Source organism: Salvia hispanica, chromosome 2 (genome assembly GCF_029641045.1).
Source record: "Salvia hispanica isolate PSC_SH4W2 chromosome 2, Shi_PSC_v1, whole genome shotgun sequence".
Classification (NCBI taxonomy): Eukaryota; Viridiplantae; Streptophyta; class Magnoliopsida; order Lamiales; family Lamiaceae; genus Salvia; species Salvia hispanica.
In genome coordinates, this window is record NC_142693.1 from 64,824,564 (window position 1) to 64,847,760 (window position 23,197).

Sequence of the window (23,197 nt, forward strand, 5' to 3'; positions counted from 1 at the left end):
GCCTCTTTTTCCCCTGTTTGCATACCCTGTTCCAAGAAGAAGAGTTTGGGTAGTTTGGGTTTGGCATCCTTGAAAACCACTCCAGAAGCCATCCATTAGTTCGTTGTACACGATAGTGTTGGTATCAGGCACTCGACTAAAAACAGTGAACGCTATATCAAGCGCCAGTTTCGATCCTTTGCAAGACTAGCTGTTTGGGTATGTACAGCTCCAACACCAACAAATTGCGAGACTCTAATTACACAAATTAATAACTAATCAAGAACAAGTAAATTCTAGGCTATTACAATTTCAAAATTTTCATTAAATATAACAAAAAAGTATCGACTAATTCAATATCCAATCAAAATAAATTGAAAATCATGCATAAAGCAGAGAGAGTATTGAATATGGGAAAAAGCAAGCAATGTTTTAACAGAAATTCAAGCTGGCAATAGTTTTGGTTACAAACATAGTTCAAGATTCTGGTTTCATAATTCTCAACAAAATCCAACAAATCACTATCCTTGAATTCAGGAAACAACATGGAACACACTTGAAAAGATGGGATAATGCAACATCTGAAGCATTTTGTTCTCTCATTTGCCTGAAAAACAATGAAAGGATATTGGATGTGACTCTATGTATAAGATAAACATGTCAAGTGTAAATCACAAGCCCATGCATTTGAGATAGAAAAGAAATGAATTTAAAAAAAAATGTAAGAAGGCCAACCTGTTAACCACTTCTCATCACTCATAAGAACGGTGGCCACGAATTGTACACTTAGATTCTGAGAATTTCTCGGAAGATGCATAAACTAAGGGATTGCAATCTACTAATTCAATTACAAGTGTTTCCTCTGAGTTACCACACAACCAATCGAGATGTTTCAGTTTGTAGCAGTATCGCAGGCTTACGAGCTTAAGCCAAGGGAGGCTTCCATGTTGAGCTCTCAATTCCACCAAATCAGTGTCCTCAATTACAAGGTCCACAAGCTTCAAAAAACAACTCGATTCTATATTCCACTTTCGGCCTTGAAAGGCATAATATTGTAGTTTGAGGATACCAAGATTTGGTAGCATCGAACCAATCTCGTTCATGTACTGCCATGGATACCCTAAACCAGTCAAAGTCAACGTTAATAAACTTGATGGGAACATGGAAAGAGGAACCATAGTGTCCCACTTCATATCAGGGTTTACTACATCAATTGAAAGAATTTTCAAATTCTGGAGTTCCTCTGAGATATTAGCCAAGCCACTCAATGAATTGCTATCATCGTCTTCATCATAAGGCTTCTGCATCATAATCAAGGATAAACAACTTAAATTTGGGATTCTTTTAAGAATTTCGGTTGTGCAACTCTTTGTAGTCACGCCTAAAAGATCAGAGACTCTGTCCAAAATAGCATTAGAGTTAGAATTAGGGGTTGGCAGGTCTCTGTCCCAGACCTCAAGATATTGTAGATTTTTCATGTCCCATATTTCCATTGGTATATACGGCACAACTCCACGCTTTATAATGTGCACATATCGAAGGATAATCAAGAACTGAAGGTGCAAAAGGGTGGAAATTGAACCAGGGAGCTCTTTGTTGCAACCCAGGGCGAGATACTTCAGACAAACTAGTTTTAGAATTTCAGGTGGGATATCAAAAAATCGGACATTACGAGTATTCAGTACCCTGAGCAATTTGAAATCCATGGCATGTATTGGCACTGGATAACGGTGGGCAGGACCATGACAAAGGAAAGAACGTAAAGTGGATGAACAATCACTTTTTATTGAATCATACACTTCTTTGATAGCAAATAAAGTGGTGGAATGGGCACACAACCGGCGTTGGTCTTTCATAACTTCATCGCAACTTTGTAAAACATGCAAGAACTTGATTTTACTAGCTTCTTTCTTACACAAGTGCTGCCAGCAAGAATGGACACGACATTTTTCATTTGTAAACCAAGATAACGGATCATAATCATATAGAAGAAGATTATAATTATCAGCAAGCTCTCTCAAGATACCGAACACAAAGTATTCCTTAGTCGTCGATCCATCCATAACCTCATCATCCAATTTCTTTTTCCCAATTTGTTCGCAAAACCCCTCAGCACTTACACAACACATGAGATCATGTGGATCAATATTTGTATATGGGGAGAAAGCTCCCAAATAGAGAAAAAGCATTTTCAAAATTTGAGGTAAGTAGTCATAGCTTGGGAAAAATACATCTGATATTTGATCATATGCATCGAGAAAGACTGAACTTTGTTGTGTTTCAGCTACCTCGGTCCAATATTCTTGGGTACTCTTGTTAAGCTCTTCTCCAGTACCCTCATTGGCTTTTCTTAGGAGATCTGCAACTGTAACTATCATGAGTGGCAGACCTTCACATTTTTGTGCAATCTTTTCTCCCAATTCCTCAAGGTAAGGTGGGAAACCTTTTTCAACAAACACCTTCGCACCAAGTAATCTCTTACTTTCTTCTTTATCCAACAAACGTACCGGAGCAATAAGTGGAGAATCTTCAATTCTTAACCTGCTTGTAAGCAAAATACGGACATTCTTTTCTTGCAAGGTACTCATGAGTCGTGTGTCCCATTGCCATACGTCATCCAACACAATAAGACATTTTTTATCCTTCAATCTGTCTTCCAAGACTCCAACTAATTTCTCAAAGTCATCTTTGTCCTCTCTTTGGATAAGCATTTGATCGTGAGTGTTGGGTTCAACTTGAACTAGAATGCATCTTAATGTCTCATTGGATTCACATTTTCTTCCCACTTTGACCCATGCTCGATGCTCGAAATGTCTATGAATCGATGGATCGTCAAATATTTTATGAACAAGAGTAGTCTTTCCAACCCCTGCCATCCCAGTTAATAATAAACATTTCAATTCAGCATCTGCATTTTCACTTTCACCTTCTCCTCCTAGAAGAAGAAAATACCTCACTCCTTCTAATAGCTCGGACAATCCAACCATGTTTGAGTTGATACCACGAAAATCAATTCTTGAGGAAAGAGGTTCACCTTCTTCTTCAGGCATATTCAGCAGCTCCATTTCGTACTCTGCCTCCATCACCGTCATCCTCTCGATGAAGCGATCAATACTCTGCTGTAGACTCTGCATTTCTACTAAGAAAGGCAAGCGATCTTTCTTGCTTTCAAGCTGTGGAAGAATCTGATCTGCGTAATGGGATTCTAGCAAATCTTCGAATTCCCATACGACCTCTTTGATTCGTTCATCCAAAGCGTTCACCTTCGTCCTTATCTTGCTGTAGCCCATCTCGTCCAGCTTTAGCAGGACTCTCTGCAAGCGACACATGTCATCATAGGCGGATCGTAAGATCTCAGGAGAATGAGGAAGCAGCGAGATGCGAGACGATTCAAGAAGACTTTGAATGGTGTTCTTGAGAGAAACGGCAGCACCATAAGCAGCCATCACCCAATAGGTGGTGAAGATGCAAATCAATTGGATACAAAGTCAGCGCTGCACTGTACATGTATCGTCGTGCACGCCATACTTTTCCCAGTTTGATATTTTATGGTATTGGAAATGGCTATACTATCAAAATATTCAAATTAGTTACTCTCTTCATCTCTAAAAAAAATAATCTCATTTCAAACATCATAAATTTAAATAAAAAATGAATAAAATAAGAGAGCGTGTTTGATATTTTTTGGTGGACTTCATGTTTGGGCTTGGTATTTCTCTGGCCCAAGCTGGATTGAGCCCAGCAACTCATTACTTACTCCATGAGTGGCTGGATTGCTGCCACGTGTACTCCCACCCGGATCTTGAGTCTGCACCGTTGGATACAGGGTTATGTTTGTTAATGAGAGTAGTGTATGCGCCGTTCTCTCATTCATTCAATCATCCCTCTCTCTCTACTCTCTGAGTGTTCTGTGAACTTCTCTCTCTTCTCTCTTCTTCTCTCTTCTTCTCCGATGAGTCTCCGGCTAGTTTCTGGTGATCTCTCTTGGTTTCTCTGAGTGATTGATCTAGTTAGAGTGTTGGAGGAGGCAACTGCTTCGGTTGCCAGTGTGTTGTGAGAACTAGGGTGTCTGTGTGTGTGAGGTTCCAAGTGAGTTCTTGTGTTTGAGGACTTCAGATCCGGTGTGGTGGAGTTGTGTGGTTTTAATATCAGTGGTGAGAGGTTGATCTCTGGTAAGATTCAACGTTGCTCCTATTTCTTGTTGGTTTATGTTGAAGATCCGATAGGATCTTGTGTTTTGATTGCTGACAAGTTCACTTAGTGTGCAGGGTTCGTTGAGGAGTAGCAGTTGGTCAAGAAGACTGCTAGGGTTCCAAAGAAGGATAACATTGTAAACTAGTTTAGATTGTAATCTTGTAGCTAGTTGAACATTGAAAATGAGCCGCGGGGTTGAGGGTTTGGCTGAGCTCTCTTATACAAGAACAAATAGGTCTTGATAATTGGTGAACCTGGACTCCATCCCTACAGAGCGAAAGAAAAAGTAGGTAAAATATGAGAGATTGTTCAAGTATAAGAGATAACGCATTCTATTTTTAGAAATGAGACTATTTGTGGTGGATATTCAAAATATCAAAATGAGACTTTTTCGTAAATGGATTGATTGTATCTTACACCTCCTATTGTGATGAACCTTTTGCCCTTGGCCCATTGTATTTTTTGTGATGAACCTTTTTCCCTTGGCCCATTGTATTGAGTGATTATTTATACTCCCTCCGTCCCCCAAAATTCATCACCATTTGACCCGGCAGGGATTTTAAGAAATGTAATAGAGAGTGGGTTGAAAAAGTTAGTGGCAGGTGGATCCTACTTTTATATACTACTACCTCCGTCCACGAAAATTCGTCCCGGTTTGACTGGACACGAGTTTAAGAAATGTAATGGAAAGTAGGTTGAAAAAGTTAGTGGATTGTGGGTCCTACTTTTATGTATTAGTTTTATAATAAAATGTGAGTAGGAATGAGTTAGTGGAATATGGGGTCCACTACCAAAAATGGTAAAAGTGAAATGGGACAAATTTTGGGAGACGGACGGAAATGGAAAAGTGGGACAAATTTTTGTGGACGGAGGTAGTAGTTTTAAAATAAAATGTGAGTGAGAATGCATTAGTGGAATGTGGGGTCCATTACCAAAAATGGTAAAAGTGAAAGGTGACAAATTTTAGGGACGGAAGAAAAAAGAAATAAGTGACAAATTTTCAGGGACCGATGGAGTATTATTTATATATATTAATAAATGAATCAAAATCCTGCACGTATAAGTCCCCCAGTTTAAATTATGACTCTTTGACCACGTCAATATTTCAATCAAATATGACTCTCACAAGATACCTTTATGAATCGATTTTTTTCAATTTATAATTGTTTGATGGCCTTTCGCTGACACAAAAACGATCACTTGCAGTTTAATTATAACTCTCACAAGTTGACTTTATGAATATTCTTCTTATGCACAGTATATTTGCAAAGGGACCATAAATTTATTTATTTATGATAACAAATTATGTTCAATATTGTTTTTGCAAAGTAGGTTTTTGTAGTCTCGGGGTTTAAGGTTTGAGATTCACTTGGTCCTCCTTTTAAAACCCTCCCTTAAATTTGAGAGTGTGGCCACTTCTGACATACGCGTGTTTGGTAGCTAAGATAACACCAAGATATATGAGTTATATGGATTATTTGACTGTTTGGTGGATAAAATAAGACTATGTTAGGCCATCAACGTCCATCTCGGAACGCTGAGGCTCACAGTGAATTTTTTTAAAATGGTGGATTATTTAACAATCCAAAAGAGTGAGATAACATATCTATCTTAAAGCCTATCTTAATTAGTTATCTTATGCTAATTTAACATTCATACCAAACATAAACATAAAACTCCATAAAACATAGTGAGGTATGTGATAATTGGTGGTGGTTTGTTTAATTAGATGGAAAAGAGAAAAAGTAGATAAACCAGAACAGAATAGTGCCTCCAAAGCAAGGCAAATATATACATCAGACTCAACTGCAATAGTACTCAAACTCCTAGCAATTTTGACCTCTAATTTTCCAAATAAAACCTCACCTCTTCCCTTGTTTGCATACCCTGTTATGATCGCGTTCCAACTTCCAGAAGACGAGTTCGGGTTTGGCCACTTGAAAGCAGAGATATAGCGTCTATCTATAAGCTCGCTGTACGAGATGGTATTGGGATTAGGCATTCGACTAAAAACACCAAACACCTTATCAAGAACAGAGCTCCATGGTATAATATCCTACTCAGCCATTTCGTCAAAGACCTTCATTTGCACCGGAAACGCAGCCGAATTTGCCATGCATATCAATCAAGCCGATGGGTATGCTATTGCAACAACAAAGTTCCCTAATTAACTATTGCAAGTTCCCTAATTAACTATTACACAAATTAATTGCTAATCCAGAACAAGTAAATCCTATGCTATTACAGTTTCAAAATTTTCAACAAATACAAAAAGGCATTAACTAATTCAATATACAGTCAAAACAAAATGAAAAACATGCATAATGCAGAGAGTATATTGAACTATAGAATAAAGCAGCATGTAATGTTTTAACAGAAATTTAACTGAATAGTTTTTGGTTACAAACATAGTCCAATCCAACAAATTAAACCTTGAATTCAGGAAACAACATGATAACACACTTGAAAAGATGGGATAATGCAACATCTGACCAATTATCTTCTCTCATTTGCCTGAAATACAAGCATAAGCATTTTAGATAAAAGAGTAATGAATTGACATGGTTTGTGCAAATTAAAAAAGAGCAAGAAGGCTAACCTGCGATTTCTCATCACAAATAAGAACGGTAGCTACGAATTTCAAAGCGATATTCTGATAATTTTTCCTCGGCAGATGCATAAACTAAGGGATTGCAGTCTACTAATTCAATCACAGGTGTTTCCCTTGTGTTACCACTCAACCAATCGAGATGTTTTAATTTGTAGCAATGTCGCAGGCTTAGGAGCTTAAGCCAAGGGAGGCTTCTCAATTCCACTAAATCAGTGTCCTCAATTACAAGGTTCTGAAGCTTCAAAAAACAACTCGATTCTATATCCCACACCGGCCCTCGAAAGGCATAATCTTCTAGTCTGAGGACACCAAGATTTGGTAGCATCGAACCAATGTCGTTCATGTACTGCCAAGGATACCCTAAACCACTCAAAGCCAATGATAATAAATTTGATGGGAACATTGAAAGTGGAAGCATAGTCTCCCACTTCATGTCAGGGTTCAATACGTCAATTGAAAGAACCTTCAAATTCTGGAGTTCCTCTGAGATATTAGCCAAGCCACTCAATAAATTGCAATCATCGTCTTCATCATAAGGCTTCTGCATCATAATCATGGATAAACGCCTTAAATTTGGGATTCTTTTAAGAATTTCTGTAGAGCAACTCTTTGTAGTCACGCCTATAAGAAAAGAGACTCTGTCCAAAATAGCATTAGAGTTAGAATTGGGGGTTGGCATGTCTCTTCCCATGACATCAAGATATTGTAGGTTTTGCATGTCCCATATTTCCATTGGCATATATGACAGAGCTCCACGCTTTATAATGGCCACATGTCGATGAATAATCAAGATTTGAAGGTGCAAAAGGGTGGAAATTGAAGCAGGGAGCTCTTTGTTGCAAGTCAGGGCAAGATACTTTAGACAAACTAGTTTTAGAATTTCAGGTGGCATATCAAAAAATCGGACATTACGAGTTTTCAGTACCCTGAGCAATTTGAAATCCATGGCATGTATTGGCACTGGATAAGGGTGATCAGGACCAAGACAAAGGAGAGAACGGACTGTGGAAGAACAATCACTTTTTATTGAATCATATACTTCTTTGATGGCAAATAAAGTGTTGGAATGAGCACACAACCGGCGCTGTCCTTCCATAACTTCATCGCAACTTTGTAAGACATGCAAAAACTTGATTCTACTAGCTTCTTTCTTACACAAGTGCTGCCAGCAAGAATGCACACGACATCTTTTATTTGAAAACCAATATATTGTATCAAAATCATATAGAAGAAGATGATAATTATGAGAAAGCTCTCTCAGAATACCGAACACAAAGTATTCCATCGTACTCAATCCATCCATAACTTCATCCAATTTTTCTTTTCCAAATTGTCCGCAAAACCCCTCAGCACTTACACACCAAATGAGATCGTGTGCTCTAATATTCCTATATGGGGGGAAAGCTCCCAAATAGAGAAAAGGCATTTTCAAAATTTGAGGTAAGTAGTCATAGCTTGGGAAAAATACCTTTGATATTTGATTATATGCATCCAGAAAGACTGAACTTTGTTGTTTTTCAGCTACCTCGGTCCAATATTCTTGGATACTCTTGTTAAGCTCTTCCTTGTTTAGGAGCTCTTCAGCTATACACTTGTTGTCTTTTGTTAGCAGCTCTGCAACTGTAACTATCATAAGTGGAAGACCTTCACATTTTTGTGCAATCTTTTCTCCCAATTCCTCAAGGTAAGGTGGGAAACCTTTTTCACCGAACACCTTCTCACCAAGTAATCTCTTACTTTCTTCTTTACCCAACAAGCGTACCACACCAATAACAACAGGAGAATCTTCAATTCTTAGCCTGCTTGTAACCAAAAATTGGACATTCTTTTCTTGCAAGGTACTCGTGAGTCGTGTGTCCCATTGCCATACATCATCCAACACAATAAGACATTTCTTATCCTTCAGTCTATCTTCCAAGAGTCCAACTAAGTTCTCGATATCATCATCGTCTCTCTGGATAAGCATTTGGTCGCGATTGTTGGGATCCAGTTGAGCTAGAATGCATTGTAATGTTTCATTGGATTTACATTTTCTGCCCACTTTGACCAATGCTCGAAGCTCAAAATGTGTTTGAATGGATGGATCGTCAAATACTTTCTTAGCAAGAGTAGTCTTTCCAACCCCTGCCATCCCTGTTAATAAGAAACAAATCCCTCCTAGAAGAAGATACTCCCTCACTCGTTCAAATTCATCAGATAATCCAACCATGTTTGAGTTGATTCCACTGAAATCAATTCTTGAGGAAAGAGGCTCGCCTTCTTCTTCAGGCATATTCAGCAGCTCAACATCGTACTCCGCCTCCATCACCATCACCCTCTCGATGAAGCAATCGACACTCTGTTGCAGGCTCTGCATATCTACTAAGAAAGACGAGCCATCTCTCTCGCTTTCAAGCTGTGGAAGAATCTGATCAGCGTAATGGGATTCGAGTAAATCTTCGAATTCCCATACGACCTCTTTGATCCGTTCATCCAAAGCATTCACCTTCGTCCTGATCTTGCTGTAGCCTGTCTCGTCCAACTTTAGCAGAACTTTCTCCAAGCGACACATAGCGTCATAGGCAGATCGTAAGATCTCTGGAGAGGGAGGAAGCAGGGAGATGCGAGACGATTCAAGAAGACTCTTGATAGGCTAGTTTTCGTCAATCGGATTTGATCACTTTTAGCACTTATAAGTTGAATATTTGCATGAGAAGATGCTATTTTGGCAGGGAATTGAGCATATGGTTTGGAGGAATTGTCGAAAGGCATTTGTAGTGGAGTGATGCAAAAAGGAGGCAAAAGTGCAAGAATTTGAAGAAAATCAGAGAAATGGCAAACTGGCCAAGCTGGACCCGACGGGAAAACTGCATGGAGCCACTTGAGCACAATTACAAGACTGCTTCCTTGTTGCTACACGTGTCCACATCCGTCCCTAGGGCATGAGAAAGGGGAAATAACTTTTTATTTGAAAAATGCAACAAAATATTTAACTATGATTTTCCCCAAACAACTTTATCACTCTTTAGTTTAGTTTTAGCTTTCTCTCTCTAGGAAACTTTTCTCTCTTCCTTAAGAAGAGAGATTTTCACTTCAAGGCTGCCAAGATCATTGTTCACTATGGGTTGAAGTAGTAGTAATTTAGTAGTAGTGTTTGCTTTCTCTAGTTAGCTTGTTCTTAACTTTGTAGTACTTTTGCTCCTTTCTAAATCTTAGTTGTTGTTGTTGTTCTTGTTTTAAAATCTTATTTCAAGTAGTAATTGCTCTAAGTGTTTGTGTATTTAATGTGCTTTAAAGTTTAGTTCTTGTTTGATTTCCGATTTTAACTTGTTGTTTAGTTCTAGTGTTGGTTATGCTCTTGTTTAGTTAAAATTTCTTTCAAGCTTTTAAAATCAGTTTCTCAAGCATTTTATTTTCACCATGTTTAAGTGTTCTTGAAGCTTATTTCATCATGTTTAAGTGCTTTAAGTTTCAGCTTTTAATTTGGTGTTTTCAATGCATAATTAGGTAGTTTACTTGATGATTTTGTGTTTCTCTTGCATCTTTAATTATGTAGCAGCCATCTATTCTCTTTCTTCTCCATATTTTCGTGCCTTATGATGTAGAATTAGGAGAGATATCAGCTTTTAGAAGCAAGTGAAGGGACCATTAGTTGTAGGCTTTTATCCATTGGTTTTACACTTTGGATAATAGGGTTTAGGAGACAACAAGTACATGCTTTCTTTTCACTTGTGGCAGCCATTTAGCTTAGTTAATTTCTGCACTCAACCTTCATTTACATGTGATTTAGTTTACCTTTTAGGTGTTAATTAATCTAGCCACTTTTAAGTGTCACAATCCTAGTTTTCTAGCTTTCTTTTAGGAGCCAACACTTAGTTTATTTTCCTTAGTCTTTTAACTTAGTTCCTTTTGCTTTCTGAACTTAGGATGCTCATGCAAGTTGCTGCTCTCTTTTCATTTCCGAAATGTTCTTATTTTCGCCACTGCTAAGTTGCCCAGTTTACCAACTTGCCCAGTCTGCGTTCCAGTTTATATGTTTTCTTCTAATTGCATTTTATTTGCATGTTTAGTTCCCAATCTTAGATTAAGTGTTATTTATATTTCGTAGTTCAGTTCCCACCCCCAATTTAGAGCGTGGCGGCATCGCCAAAATCTTTCTAAGTGTGGAAATACATAACGGATGCTACCGTTCCTCGTGGGTTCGACACCCTAACTTACCATATACTAATTAATAGTATTTTGGAAAGTGGGAACTTATAAATCTTGTTGAATAGGAAGGGACACGCGCCTACGACACGTGTGCAAAAATCCCGTCCTCTCAAATGGCGCCGTTGCCGGGGAACGGTGTTGTTGTCTTGTTATGTTTTTCTACACTTATTGTATATAGCTTTTGACTTGTTTTCCTTTTGTTTGATTTTTTTTTCTTTCTTTTTATTTTTATTTTATGAGCAGGTCCTCTTCTCCAAGGTTGTTGTTCGATATTGGAATTTACAAGACGACGAAGAGGCTGCGTGAGGAAGCTGGTTTGAGAAGATAAGCAGGGCAGTTCATCTAACTGTCCAGTTCAACATACTGCCCAGCTTGTCTAGTCAGAAAGTGTGGAGAAAACCGATTCAAGAGACAATTATGAGAGTGGTGCGACATTGAAGGCTTCATGGATCATTTCACAGACCCTTACGATCATGGCTGGGGTGATTACTCCTATTTTGAATGGACGGGCCCGAATCAACAATATCAAGGTCCACCACCACAAGTATATCACCAAGCTTTTCAAGGGTCAGGTGAAAATCATGTTTATTGGCCTCAGGAACAAAGTGGTTTCCCTCTGTGTTTCCAGCCACAAGAATTCGACCAATATCAATCAAATCATCCGCCAATGCCGCCCAAGTGCTTAGAAGAAATGATGGAGGATCTAATCACATCCCAACAACTCATGCAAAACAATTTGCAAGCCAATTACAATGTGGTGCATGACGAACAATATGAGCAAATGATTAGTCTTGATCATCTTGCACGCCAAATGACACAATTGGCGACTTCCATCAATGATATGCGTGGGAATGGTGGAGGAGTTCCGGCTCAAGTGCAATCACCAAGGAAGGAGAACCTTAGTCAGATTACCTTTAGGTCTGGGAAAGAGTTGAAAGCTTCATTCATCAATAACTCAAGGAACGGACCGGAGGAAACATTGGAGCAGGGGCCCAGATTGGCCAGTGTAGCACACTGCCCAAGTCAGAACACTGCTTGGTTTGAAGATGAAGAGGATAGCGATGTGGAGATTGAAGAGAATATCATCATTCAACCTGATGGGCCTACACCTATGCCTTTGAGTCCAGAATCGGTCATCATGAAAGGGTGCAACCAATTGGAGCATGCAAAGTCTACCAGCAAGCTGCCCGATCTAGGCGAACTACCCAGTCTGAGCGCAGAGGAGGAATTGGTGCCGTCGGAAGTTCGGTCACCAAAATTGGAGTTGAAGCTGCTGCCCACCAACCTCGAGCATGTCTGTCTTGGGGAAAGTGACACTCTCCCTGTTATCATCGATAGTGATATGGAAAATGGCCAAGGTGAGAAGTTGATCAAAGAGTTGAAAGGTCCCAACTTTCTTGAAGCTGAGTTTTTGCAAGATATGTATTCATTGCCCTCAATTGAAGAACAAGTTAAGCTCGAAGGACTTAGTGAATGTAAGTTGTTCAACACTCAAGAGCTTAGTAATGAGGAGATAGAAGTTGAAATCATGACTTGGTGCAAGAAGAGGGATCACACAAACCCGCCTGAGAGATGTAAGCTGCCCAACCCTATGGAAGTACCGAGTCAGAATGAGCTGCCCAACACGAGAGAAAAAGAAGAGTTGCTACCATTGCAGATTCATTTACCTAAATTGGAGCCAAATGCCATTCCTTCCGGCCTCAATTCTTTGGAAAAGAATGATACCATTTCCATGATCAACAATAGGTGCCTAGACAAAACTCAAGAAAATGATTTGATCAAATCTTTGAAGAGGTATAAGGAGGTGGCCGGTTGGACTTCGGCCAACAACATCGTGAGTATAAGTCCCAATGTTAGCATGGTTTACATGAGTTCAGAGAAGGGTTCCAAACTCTACAGGGATCCTAAAAGGAAATTGAATGCTTCTACTTGGAAGGATTGGAAAACAAGATTTGATGATCTATTTTTTGAAGAACACATGGAACCTGCCCAGTTTACTGAATTGGGCAGTCTGAATGCCATAGTTGATAAAGTAGCCAAAGCTGAAGGAGCCGCCAAGCCAACACATGAGCCTGGGATCAAAACCAAAGGAGGCAGCTGCACCAGCTCTAGCACCATCTGCCACATCAGCCCGTACCCCCCGCTTTGTGCGGGGGAGGTGATTTCTATCCATCCCTCTCTTTTAATTGTTGTATATATGTGTTATGTGTGTGATGATGTGTTTGCTTTAAAGTGTTTGTAATTGTGGCCTTGTCGGCCTTGTTTTGTATATATTGTGGCCTTGCCGGCCTTCGTGATTGTTATGTGTTGTTAGTAATCTTTCTCTAAACACTTGGTCTACTTGCTCTCGAGCAAGCAATGCCCAAGTGTGAGGAGGTTGGATTCTTGTGTGTCGTTCTTAGTTTTTGAAGTTTTATGTGATTTGTTTCCTTTTCCAACATTTCAACCAAACTTGCTTGAGGGCAAGCAAGGTCTAAGTGTGAGGAGGGGGTTTGTTTTGTTGTTCGTTCGTGTTGTGTTGTGTTGTTTTTGTAAAGTGCGTGTTTTATCTTTTTCCCAAGCCTTGATGCATGATTTGGTAATGATCCCCCTATTGAATCGTAGCAAATAAAAGAAAAAAAAATTGACTTGTTGAATCGTATTAAAAAAAATGACTTGCTTTGTTTTGAAAAAATTTATTCAAGAACTTGTGGTTTTGATTGAATGAAGTTGAGTACGATGGAAATGTGAAGCTCCAAAAATCTGCTGCCCCCACCAAAAAAAAAAAAAAGAAAGAAAACAGTGGCTACCAAAAAAAAAAAGAAGAAGAAAAAGAAAAAAAAAGAGAAGAGAAGAAAAAGAAACAACAAAAGAAAAAAAGAAGAAGAGACAGAAAACAGAAAAAGAAGGAAAAAGAGGAAGGAAACAAAACAAAGAGAAAATGGCAAGGAGAATGTGGGAAGGTAGATGGAAGCAGAAAAAGAAAAAGAAGAGGAAGAGGAAAAAAGAAAAATGAAAAAAGAAGAAGAAGGAAGTTAAATGCATCTCTAACTTTTGGTTTGATTGTGGGTGATTGTGTTTGGAGTTTCTAAGTATCCCTTTGGAGAATAAGCACAAGTTTTTGTTGTACTACACTCACTAGCTTAGGACCCCTAGGATCTAACCGACAATATTAAATGATCCCAAGCCCCATTACATCCCGTAAAAGACCCTCTTGAGCTACATGTGATAAAGTGATATCTCCTTGATTGCATTTTCATTATTATTAATGAGAGAATTGTCCTTACATTTTGAGAGGGTCAGTGAGTGAATCTTTTGCTTGTGATATGTGCTTAGCTATCTTGATGAGACCGACGGTTGAAACCACATTGTTCGATGAAGAAAATTATGTTTTAAAAAATTATGTTTTAAAAATCTGTTTTGAGCTTGGTTCTTGGGGGTATCATTACGCTTTTCGTACAACTTGCTTGGTATGTCTTTCGTGTGTATCTTGAGTCGTTGTGTGTGTTTGTCTTGTAAACGTCTTGGTGTTTTGTGTTTGTTTAATTTAGTGAGTGTGTTTAAAAAGTAGAGGGGAGTGACTTAAACTAGCAATTGAGTGAAAAGTCCAACCACATACTTGGGACAAGTATGATCCAAGTGTGAGGATGTTTGATAGGCTAGTTTTCGTCAATCGGATTTGATCACTTTTAGCACTTATAAGTTGAATATTTGCATGAGAAGATGCTATTTTGGCAGGGAATTGAGCATATGGTTTGGAGGAATTGTCGAAAGGCATTTGTAGTGGAGTGATGCAAAAAGGAGGCAAAAGTGCAAGAATTTAAAGAAAATCAGAGAAATGGCAAACTGGCCAAGCTGGACCCGACGGGAAAACTGCATGGAGCCACTTGAGCACAATTACAAGACTGCTTCCTTGTTGCTACACGTGTCCACATCCGTCCCTAGGGCATGAGAAAGGGGAAATAACTTTTTATTTGAAAAATGCAACAAAATATTTAACTATGATTTTCCCCAAACAACTTTATCACTCTTTAGTTTAGTTTTAGCTTTCTCTCTCTAGGAAACTTTTCTCTCTTCCTTAAGAAGAGAGATTTTCACTTCAAGGCTGCCAAGATCATTGTTCACTATGGGTTGAAGTAGTAGTAATTTAGTAGTAGTGTTTGCTTTCTCTAGTTAGCTTGTTCTTAACTTTGTAGTACTTTTGCTCCTTTCTAAATCTTAGTTGTTGTTGTTGTTCTTGTTTTAAAATCTTATTTCAAGTAGTAATTGCTCTAAGTGTTTGTGTATTTAATGTGCTTTAAAGTTTAGTTCTTGTTTGATTTCCGATTTTAACTTGTTGTTTAGTTCTAGTGTTGGTTATGCTCTTGTTTAGTTAAAATTTCTTTCAAGCTTTTAAAATCAGTTTCTCAAGCATTTTATTTTCACCATGTTTAAGTGTTCTTGAAGCTTATTTCATCATGTTTAAGTGCTTTAAGTTTCAGCTTTTAATTTGGTGTTTTCAATGCATAATTAGGTAGTTTACTTGATGATTTTGTGTTTCTCTTGCATCTTTAATTATGTAGCAGCCATCTATTCTCTTTCTTCTCCATATTTTCGTGCCTTATGATGTAGAATTAGGAGAGATATCAACTTTTAGAAGCAAGTGAAGGGACCATTAGTTGTAGGCTTTTATCCATTGGTTTTACACTTTGGATAATAGGGTTTAGGAGACAACAAGTACATGCTTTCTTTTCACTTGTGGCAGCCATTTAGCTTAGTTAATTTCTGCACTCAACCTTCATTTACATGTGATTTAGTTTACCTTTTAGGTGTTAATTAATCTAGCCACTTTTAAGTGTCACAATCCTAGTTTTCTAGCTTTCTTTTAGGAGCCAACACTTAGTTTATTTTCCTTAGTCTTTTAACTTAGTTCCTTTTGCTTTCTGAACTTAGGATGCTCATGCAAGTTGCTGCTCTCTTTTCATTTCCGAAATGTTCTTATTTTCGCCACTGCTAAGTTGCCCAGTTTACCAACTTGCCCAGTCTGCGTTCCAGTTTATATGTTTTCTTCTAATTGCATTTTATTTGCATGTTTAGTTCCCAATCTTAGATTAAGTGTTATTTATATTTCGTAGTTCAGTTCCCACCCCCAATTTAGAGCGTGGCGGCATCGCCAAAATCTTTCTAAGTGTGGAAATACATAACGGATGCTACCGTTCCTCGTGGGTTCGACACCCTAACTTACCATATACTAATTAATAGTATTTTGGAAAGTGGGAACTTATAAATCTTGTTGAATAGGAAGGGACACGCGCCTACGACACGTGTGCAAAAATCCCGTCCTCTCAACTCTGAATGGTGTTCTTGAGAGAAACGGCAGCTCCATAAGCAGCCATCACCCAAGAGATCAGAGATGTAAATCAATTGTCGACAAAGTCAGCCATACAGTGCGCTTGTTTTGAAAGTGATTATGGTAGGTAGACAATGTTTTGAAAAATGAGATACGCCACTCAATTTCAATGTGGAAGGATTGAAAAAAGAGATATATTGAATACAAATACTGCTCCCTCCGTCCCACTTTGGGTGTCTCACTTTAGGAGTCCCCGTTGAAATATTCTATAAATAGTATTAGGCCCCACATTCCACTAACATTTTTCCACTCACAATTTATTATAAAACTAATATAAAAAAGTATGAGCCACATTCGACTATCTTTTTTCACCAACTTTCTTTTAAATTTCTTAAAATCCGTGCCGAACTCAAATGGGACTCCTAAAGTGAGACGGAAGGAATAATACCGTACCCAAAAATACATTTATAGGTCCTTGTATTAATGTATTTTGTTTCATTTGAGGTTATTTTATATAATCTTTTGTTTTATCAGATTCTTATATTAATGCATTTTGATTTAAGATGTTTTTACACTTTTACATTTAGTTTGGTTGGGTTTTTATTTAACAATTTCAGATCTTAATTAAATTTTTTTATATTTCTTTATTTATTTATTTTAAAATTAATTAAGTTATAATATTGACTCAAAAAATTTAGAAAAATATATTAAGTTAATAGGTGGTTAGAAAAACGTTAGTTTGCGTATATATTTGACCAATGGAGTAAATTTTGTACTACTATATTAAAATAAAAAAACAAATCCTAATCATAGGCCCACGCTATATTGTTTGGTGGCATATGGATGACACGATTGTTTCTAGTGTAGTGATAAAATACAAATTTATATATTGTATAAATTTAAAATTCCTCAACACAGCTTTAATACAATTTTAACACAAGTAAAATTTTAAGATTTTAATGTCAACACATTATCAACACAATATGAACACAACATCAATCATTGACTACCGTGTTGATGTTTTTTTATCTGTTGACATTTTTCAATGGTACATCTCATAGTTTTGAGTTTGTAAAATATTTAGAGTTTTCATTTGATCACAGTCCATTGTTTATAATTGTAAATGAAACCTAACAATCGTAAGAACTGGAGTAATACACCATTTTTTCTTGTCAAGTCAATTGCAATAAATCGACTTTGTATTATTAAGGTTTAAGGAAAAAATTAAGATATTTAGTTGACGGCCAGAAATTTAACCAACCCAACTTCTTCTGCACGCCATTTTAGGCTCAATTTCGGCTAGCCAGTTACATATTTTTTAATGTATTTTTTATGAATTTTTTATATTCATTGCATTTTTTTAATGTATTTTTATGCCTTTTTATTGTATTTCTAATGTTTTTTTAATGATTTTCTTAATTATGTAATTTTTGTAGGATGTACTTTTTTTTTAAAATTTATATAGAATTATTGCATTTTTTAATGTATTTTTTTAATAAATTAGTGAGGAGTAGAGTGAGGCGGGGGCTCGTGTGTGGAAGCCCGGGTTTTTTTTATTATGTAATTTTTTTTTATGTATGTACATTTTTTTATTTAAATGAAATGAATGAATTTTCCCGTATATGTCTCGTAAATTTAATTCCGTAATTTATCGTAAATTTAATTTCGTAAAATGTAGTTGCTTTTGAATTATTTTTATTGCGGCTAGCCACTATTTGCTTAAAATGATGATCTGGCAGGTGTGGCAGGTGAAATTTTAGTGCTGAAGACGTGGCAGGGAGAGAGAGTGGCTAGCTTGTGGCTGGCCTAAAGTCATTGGAGATGCTCTAATATCCAAACCCCTTACATCCCCTTCTTGCCCTATCAATGCTCCGGTGTCCGATCAACCCTACAAGCAATCCTCATCGCGTGAAAGCAGCCTCTCACGACGTCTAATGAGCCCCACCATGCAACCATTGTGCGCGTACAATTGAAGGACTAAATCAACCCGTTCCAATTGACTAAATTCATCTCTAGGAGCGACTCAAACGATCTATCCGCCTTCTCCACCATGGCATGCTCATCAAAACAGCACTTCAACGTGCAGCAATGCGTTAAACTACCCAATGCGAGAGAAGAAAATCTAGCAACGCTGCTGCTAAGAACACTCGAAAACGTGAACTCATCCATACGAACACCACTCGAGTGTATCTTGGAGAAAAAACCTTGAGCCATTTCTGCCTCTTCCCCTGCTTGTATACCTTGTTATGATCGCGTTCCAAGAAGATGAGTTCGGGCTTGGCATCCTTGAAAGCAGAGATATAGAAATAGTGACGGGATTAGGCATTCGACTAGAAACAGTGAACGACTAATCAAGCACCCCGTTTCTAGCATTCGCAGCAAGAACAGAGTCCCGTGATATAATATCCTTCTCAGCCATTTCTCCGGAAACCATCATCCCACCGGAAATACATCGTATTTCCCGTGCATATCAATCAAGCCGATGGGTATGCACAGCTCCAACAGCAGACAACAACAAAAAAAAATAAAATAGCACAACTTACTATTGCAAGTTCCCTAATTAACTATTACTACACAAATTAATTGCTAATCAAGAACAAGTAAATCCTATGCTATTACAGTTTCAAAATTTTTAACAAATGCAAAAAGGCATGAACTAATTCAATATAAGATAAAAACAAAGTGAAAAACATGCATAATGCACAGAGAATTTTGAACTAGGGAAAAAAGCATGTAATGTTTAACATAAATTTAACTGAATAGTTTTGGTACAAACATAGTTCAACATTAAGGTTACATAATTCTCTACAAAATCCAACAAATTACTAACCTTGCATTCAGGAAACAACATGATAACACACTTGAAATGATGGGATAATGCAACATCTGACACATTATTTTGTTCTCATTTGCCTGAAAAACAAGCATAAGCATTTTAGATAAAAGAGTAATGAATTGACATGGTTTATACAAATTAAAAAAGAGTAAGAAGGCTAACCTGCGATTTCTCATTGCAAATAAGAACGGTGGCTACGAATTTTAAAGTGATATTCTGATAATTTTTCCTCGGCAGATGCATAAACTAAGGAATTGCAGTCTACTAATTCAATTACAGGTGTTTCCCTTGTGTTGCCACACAACCAATCGAGATGTTTTAATTTGTAGCAATATCGCATGCTCAGGAGCTTAAGCGTCGGGAGGCTTCCATTTTGAGCTCTCAATTCCACCAAATCAGTGTCTTCGATTACAAGGTTCTCAAGCTTCAAAAAATAACTCGATTCTATACCCACTTCGGCCCTCGAAATGCATAATCTTTTAGTATGAGGTGGCTAAGATTTGGTAGCATCGAACCAATCTCGTTCATGTACTTCCAAGGATACCCTAAACCACTCAAACTCAATACTAGAAGACTTGATGGGAACATTGAAAGTGGCACCATACTCTTCCACTTCATATCTGAGTAAACTACTTCGTATGTAAGAGATATCAAATTCTGGAGTTCCTTTGAGATATTAGCCAAGCCACTTAATGAGTTGCTATCATCGTCTTCATCATAAGGCTTCCTAACACTAGCAATGGATAGAAACATTAAGTTTGGGATTCTTTTAAGAATGTCTACAGTGCAACTCTTTGTACCCACGCCTATAATACAACAGACTTTTTCCAACATAGCATTAGAATCAGAATTTGGGGTTGGTAAGTCTCTTGCTGCGACTTGAAGAAATTGTAGGTTTTGCATGTCCCATATTTCCATTGGCATATATGGCAGAGCTCCACGTTTTATAATGTGCACATATGGATAGAATATCAAGAGTTGAAGGTGTAAAAGTTTGGATATGGAGACAGGAAGCTCTTTGTTGCAAGTTATAGCAAGATACTTTAGGCAAACTAGTTTTAGAATTTCAGGTGGAATATGATAAAATCGGACACTAAGAGCATTTAGTACCCTGAGCAACTTGAAATCTATTGTATGTATCGGCAATGGATAAGGGTGGAGAGGACCATAGAAAAGGAGAGAACGTAGAGTGGATGAACAATCACTTTTTATTGAATCATACACTTCCTTGATGGCAAATAAAGTGTTGGAATGGGTACACAACCGACGTTGACCTTTTATAACTTCTTCGCCACTTTGTAAAACATGCAAAAACTTGATTTTACTAGCTTCTGTCTTACACAAGTGCTGCCAGCAAGAGTGCACACGACATTTTTTTTTTGAAAACCAAGATAGTGGATTATAGTCGTATAGAAGAAGATGATAACTATCAGCAAGCACCCTCATGAAATTGGACAGAAAGTAATCCATAGTATTCACTCCATCCATAACCTCATCCAAATTTTGTTTTCCAATGTAATCCAAAAACCCCTCAACACTTGCACACCACAATTGATAGTATGGATCAATATCTGTATATGGGGGGAAAGCTCCCAAATAGAGAAATGTCATTTTGAAAATTTGAGGTAATTAGTCATAGCTTGGGAAAAATACCTTTGATATTTGATTATATGCATCCAAAAAGATTGAATTATATTGTTTTTCGGCCACCTCAGTCCAGTAGTTTAGGGCACTCGTATTAAGCTCTTCTCCGGTACCCTTGTTGGCTTTTGATAGGAGCTCTGCAACTGTCACTATCATAAGTGGAAGACCTTCACATTTTTCAGCAATCTTCTTTCCAAATTCCTCAAGATAAGCTGGAAAACCTTTTTCACCGAACACTTGCTTACTAAGTAATTCCTCACTTTCTTCGTTATTCAACAAGCGAACTACATGAATAATTGGAGAATCTTCAATTCTCAGCCTGCTTGTAAGCAAAATTTGGACATTCTTTTTTCGCAAGCTATCCATTAATCGTGTGTCCCATTCCCATACATCATCTAGCACAATGAGACATTTCTTATCCGTGACTCTCTCTTTCAAGAGTCCATGTAATTTCCCGTCGTTGTCTCTTTGGGTAAGCATTTGGTGGTGAGTGTTGGGATCCACTTGAGCTAGAATGCACCACAATGTTTCAGTGGATTCACATTTTCTGCCTACTCTGACCCATGCTCGAAGCTTGAAATGTCTCTGAATGGATGGATCATCAAATACTTTCTTTGCTAGAGTGGTCTTTCCAACCCCTGCCATCCCAATAACTGATACACTATTCTTTTCAGCTTCATATTCATCACCATCATCATCATCCTCTTTACCTTTACCATCAGTTTTGTGACCTTCACCTTCACCTTTTGCAAGAAGATAATCCCTCAGTTGTTCAAATTGATCGGACAATCCAACCATGTGTGAGTTGATTCCACCAAAATCAATTCTTGAGGAAAGAGGTTCACCTTCTTCTTCACGCATATTCAACGGTTCATTATCGTACTCCACCTCCATTGCCTTCACCCTCTTGATGAAGCAATCAACACTCTGCCGCAGACTCTGCATATCTACTAAGAAAGGCAAGCGATCTCTCTCGCTTTCAAGCTGTGGAAGAATCTGATCAGCGTAATGGGATTCTAGTAAATCTTCGAATTCCCATATGACCTCTTTGATTCGTTCATCCAAAGCATTCACCTTCGTTCGGATCTTGCTATAGCCTGTCCCGTCCAACTTTAGCAGAACTTTCTGCAAGCAACTGATAGGGACCTCGAGCCCCAAGCCCAAACGACCAACTAAGCCGTGGCCCGACATCTTTTATTGTTAGCTTATTATTTATTTCCTTGTCTAGCTATAGTATTTTTGGAACACAAACCTTGCTCCTCAAGCAAGATATCTACCGTATTTTAGCATAGGATTTATATAAATCTTTTCGGGTTTTCTTCTTGATTCTTTCCCGAATCGTAGAGTCGAATCAAGAAAGGTCCGGATCCTATAAATACTAGGATCCATTAGAGGCCAAAATATCGAGAAGTATGAAATAAAATTCAATTCTCGAAACCAAAAGCTTGACCTAGTTGCTGCTAGGTTTATTCCTTGTTTTTATCACGTTTTCATCACAAACAGGTGCTCTAATCTCTCCGATAGGGAATTGAATCCTATCAATTGGTGCTTCCATTGAATACTCTTCTCCCTCAATCCGCTGTAATGATGCTTTCCAAACCCTCTCACCCCCACCAAAGTTCATTGATTCTGATTCAATGATTCAGAAGCCAAAAACCTTGGCTTTTGACAGACACATGACAGCGGGCAAACATGAAGAACCGCCGGACCCGGTTACGGAGATGCATGCAGCGGACCATGTGTGGAAACCACCACCGTCGCGGACTGTCACCCCAGCGACCACCACCCCGAGGTCAATTCCTCGTATCCGCATGGAGCCGCCACGTTTCACAGGTGAAGATGCTTCTAATTGGATATCAAGATCCAGAGATACTTCAATCATAGTTATACTCCGGAATCTGATCGCCTCTATCTTGTCATGTTGTTATTTGACCCACCGGCATATGATTGGGCGACATATTGGAAGGACAACAACACGGGAAAAAGCTGGGAAGATTTTCTGATAGCGGTCAAACATCGATTTGATCCAATTTTACATAAAGATGACATGAGCTTTGGCGCGAGCACCGAATCAATGATCGAACCGCTCGATCCACCTGCTTGTCACTCGGATACATGCGGGTGGGAATTACCTCCGTCGCTCATACAGCCACCGACAGGCGTGGTGCCCATAGCCTTCACTCGCCCTCATTTTGATCCCCCTCGTTTCGACGGAGAGAATGTCCTCGAGTGGATTCGTAATATACAGATGTACTACAACCACGGCTACACGCCACTATCTGATCGGCTATACCTTACTAAATACTTGTTCGATCAACCAGCGTCAGATTGGATGACATCCTGGAAATATAATCATGCCGGGGAGAGTTGGGATGATTTTCTTCGGGCAGTCAAGCAGCGATTTGACCCTGATTCATATGAAGACTATGCCCTGCAG

The 23,197-nt window shown here is 38.3% G+C and overlaps 1 protein-coding gene and 1 pseudogene across 1 annotated transcript; one reads left to right on the forward strand and one right to left on the reverse strand.

Annotated features, from left to right (window-relative positions):
* Positions 1–719: 719 nt before the first annotated feature.
* On the reverse strand, positions 720–9,535 carry LOC125199032 (putative disease resistance RPP8-like protein 2). Its single transcript, XM_089065294.1, has 4 exons — positions 9,473–9,535; positions 8,253–9,416; positions 7,591–7,613; positions 720–3,435 (listed from the first exon to the last, which is right to left on the reverse strand). The coding sequence occupies exons 1-4, from the start codon at positions 9,533–9,535 to the stop codon at positions 732–734; spliced, it is 3,954 nt and encodes a 1,317-aa protein (XP_088921420.1). The 3' UTR covers positions 720–731.
* Positions 9,536–11,417: 1,882 nt separating this feature from the next.
* LOC148932946 (uncharacterized) lies at positions 11,418–13,580 on the forward strand (annotated as a pseudogene).
* Positions 13,581–23,197: the final 9,617 nt, after the last annotated feature.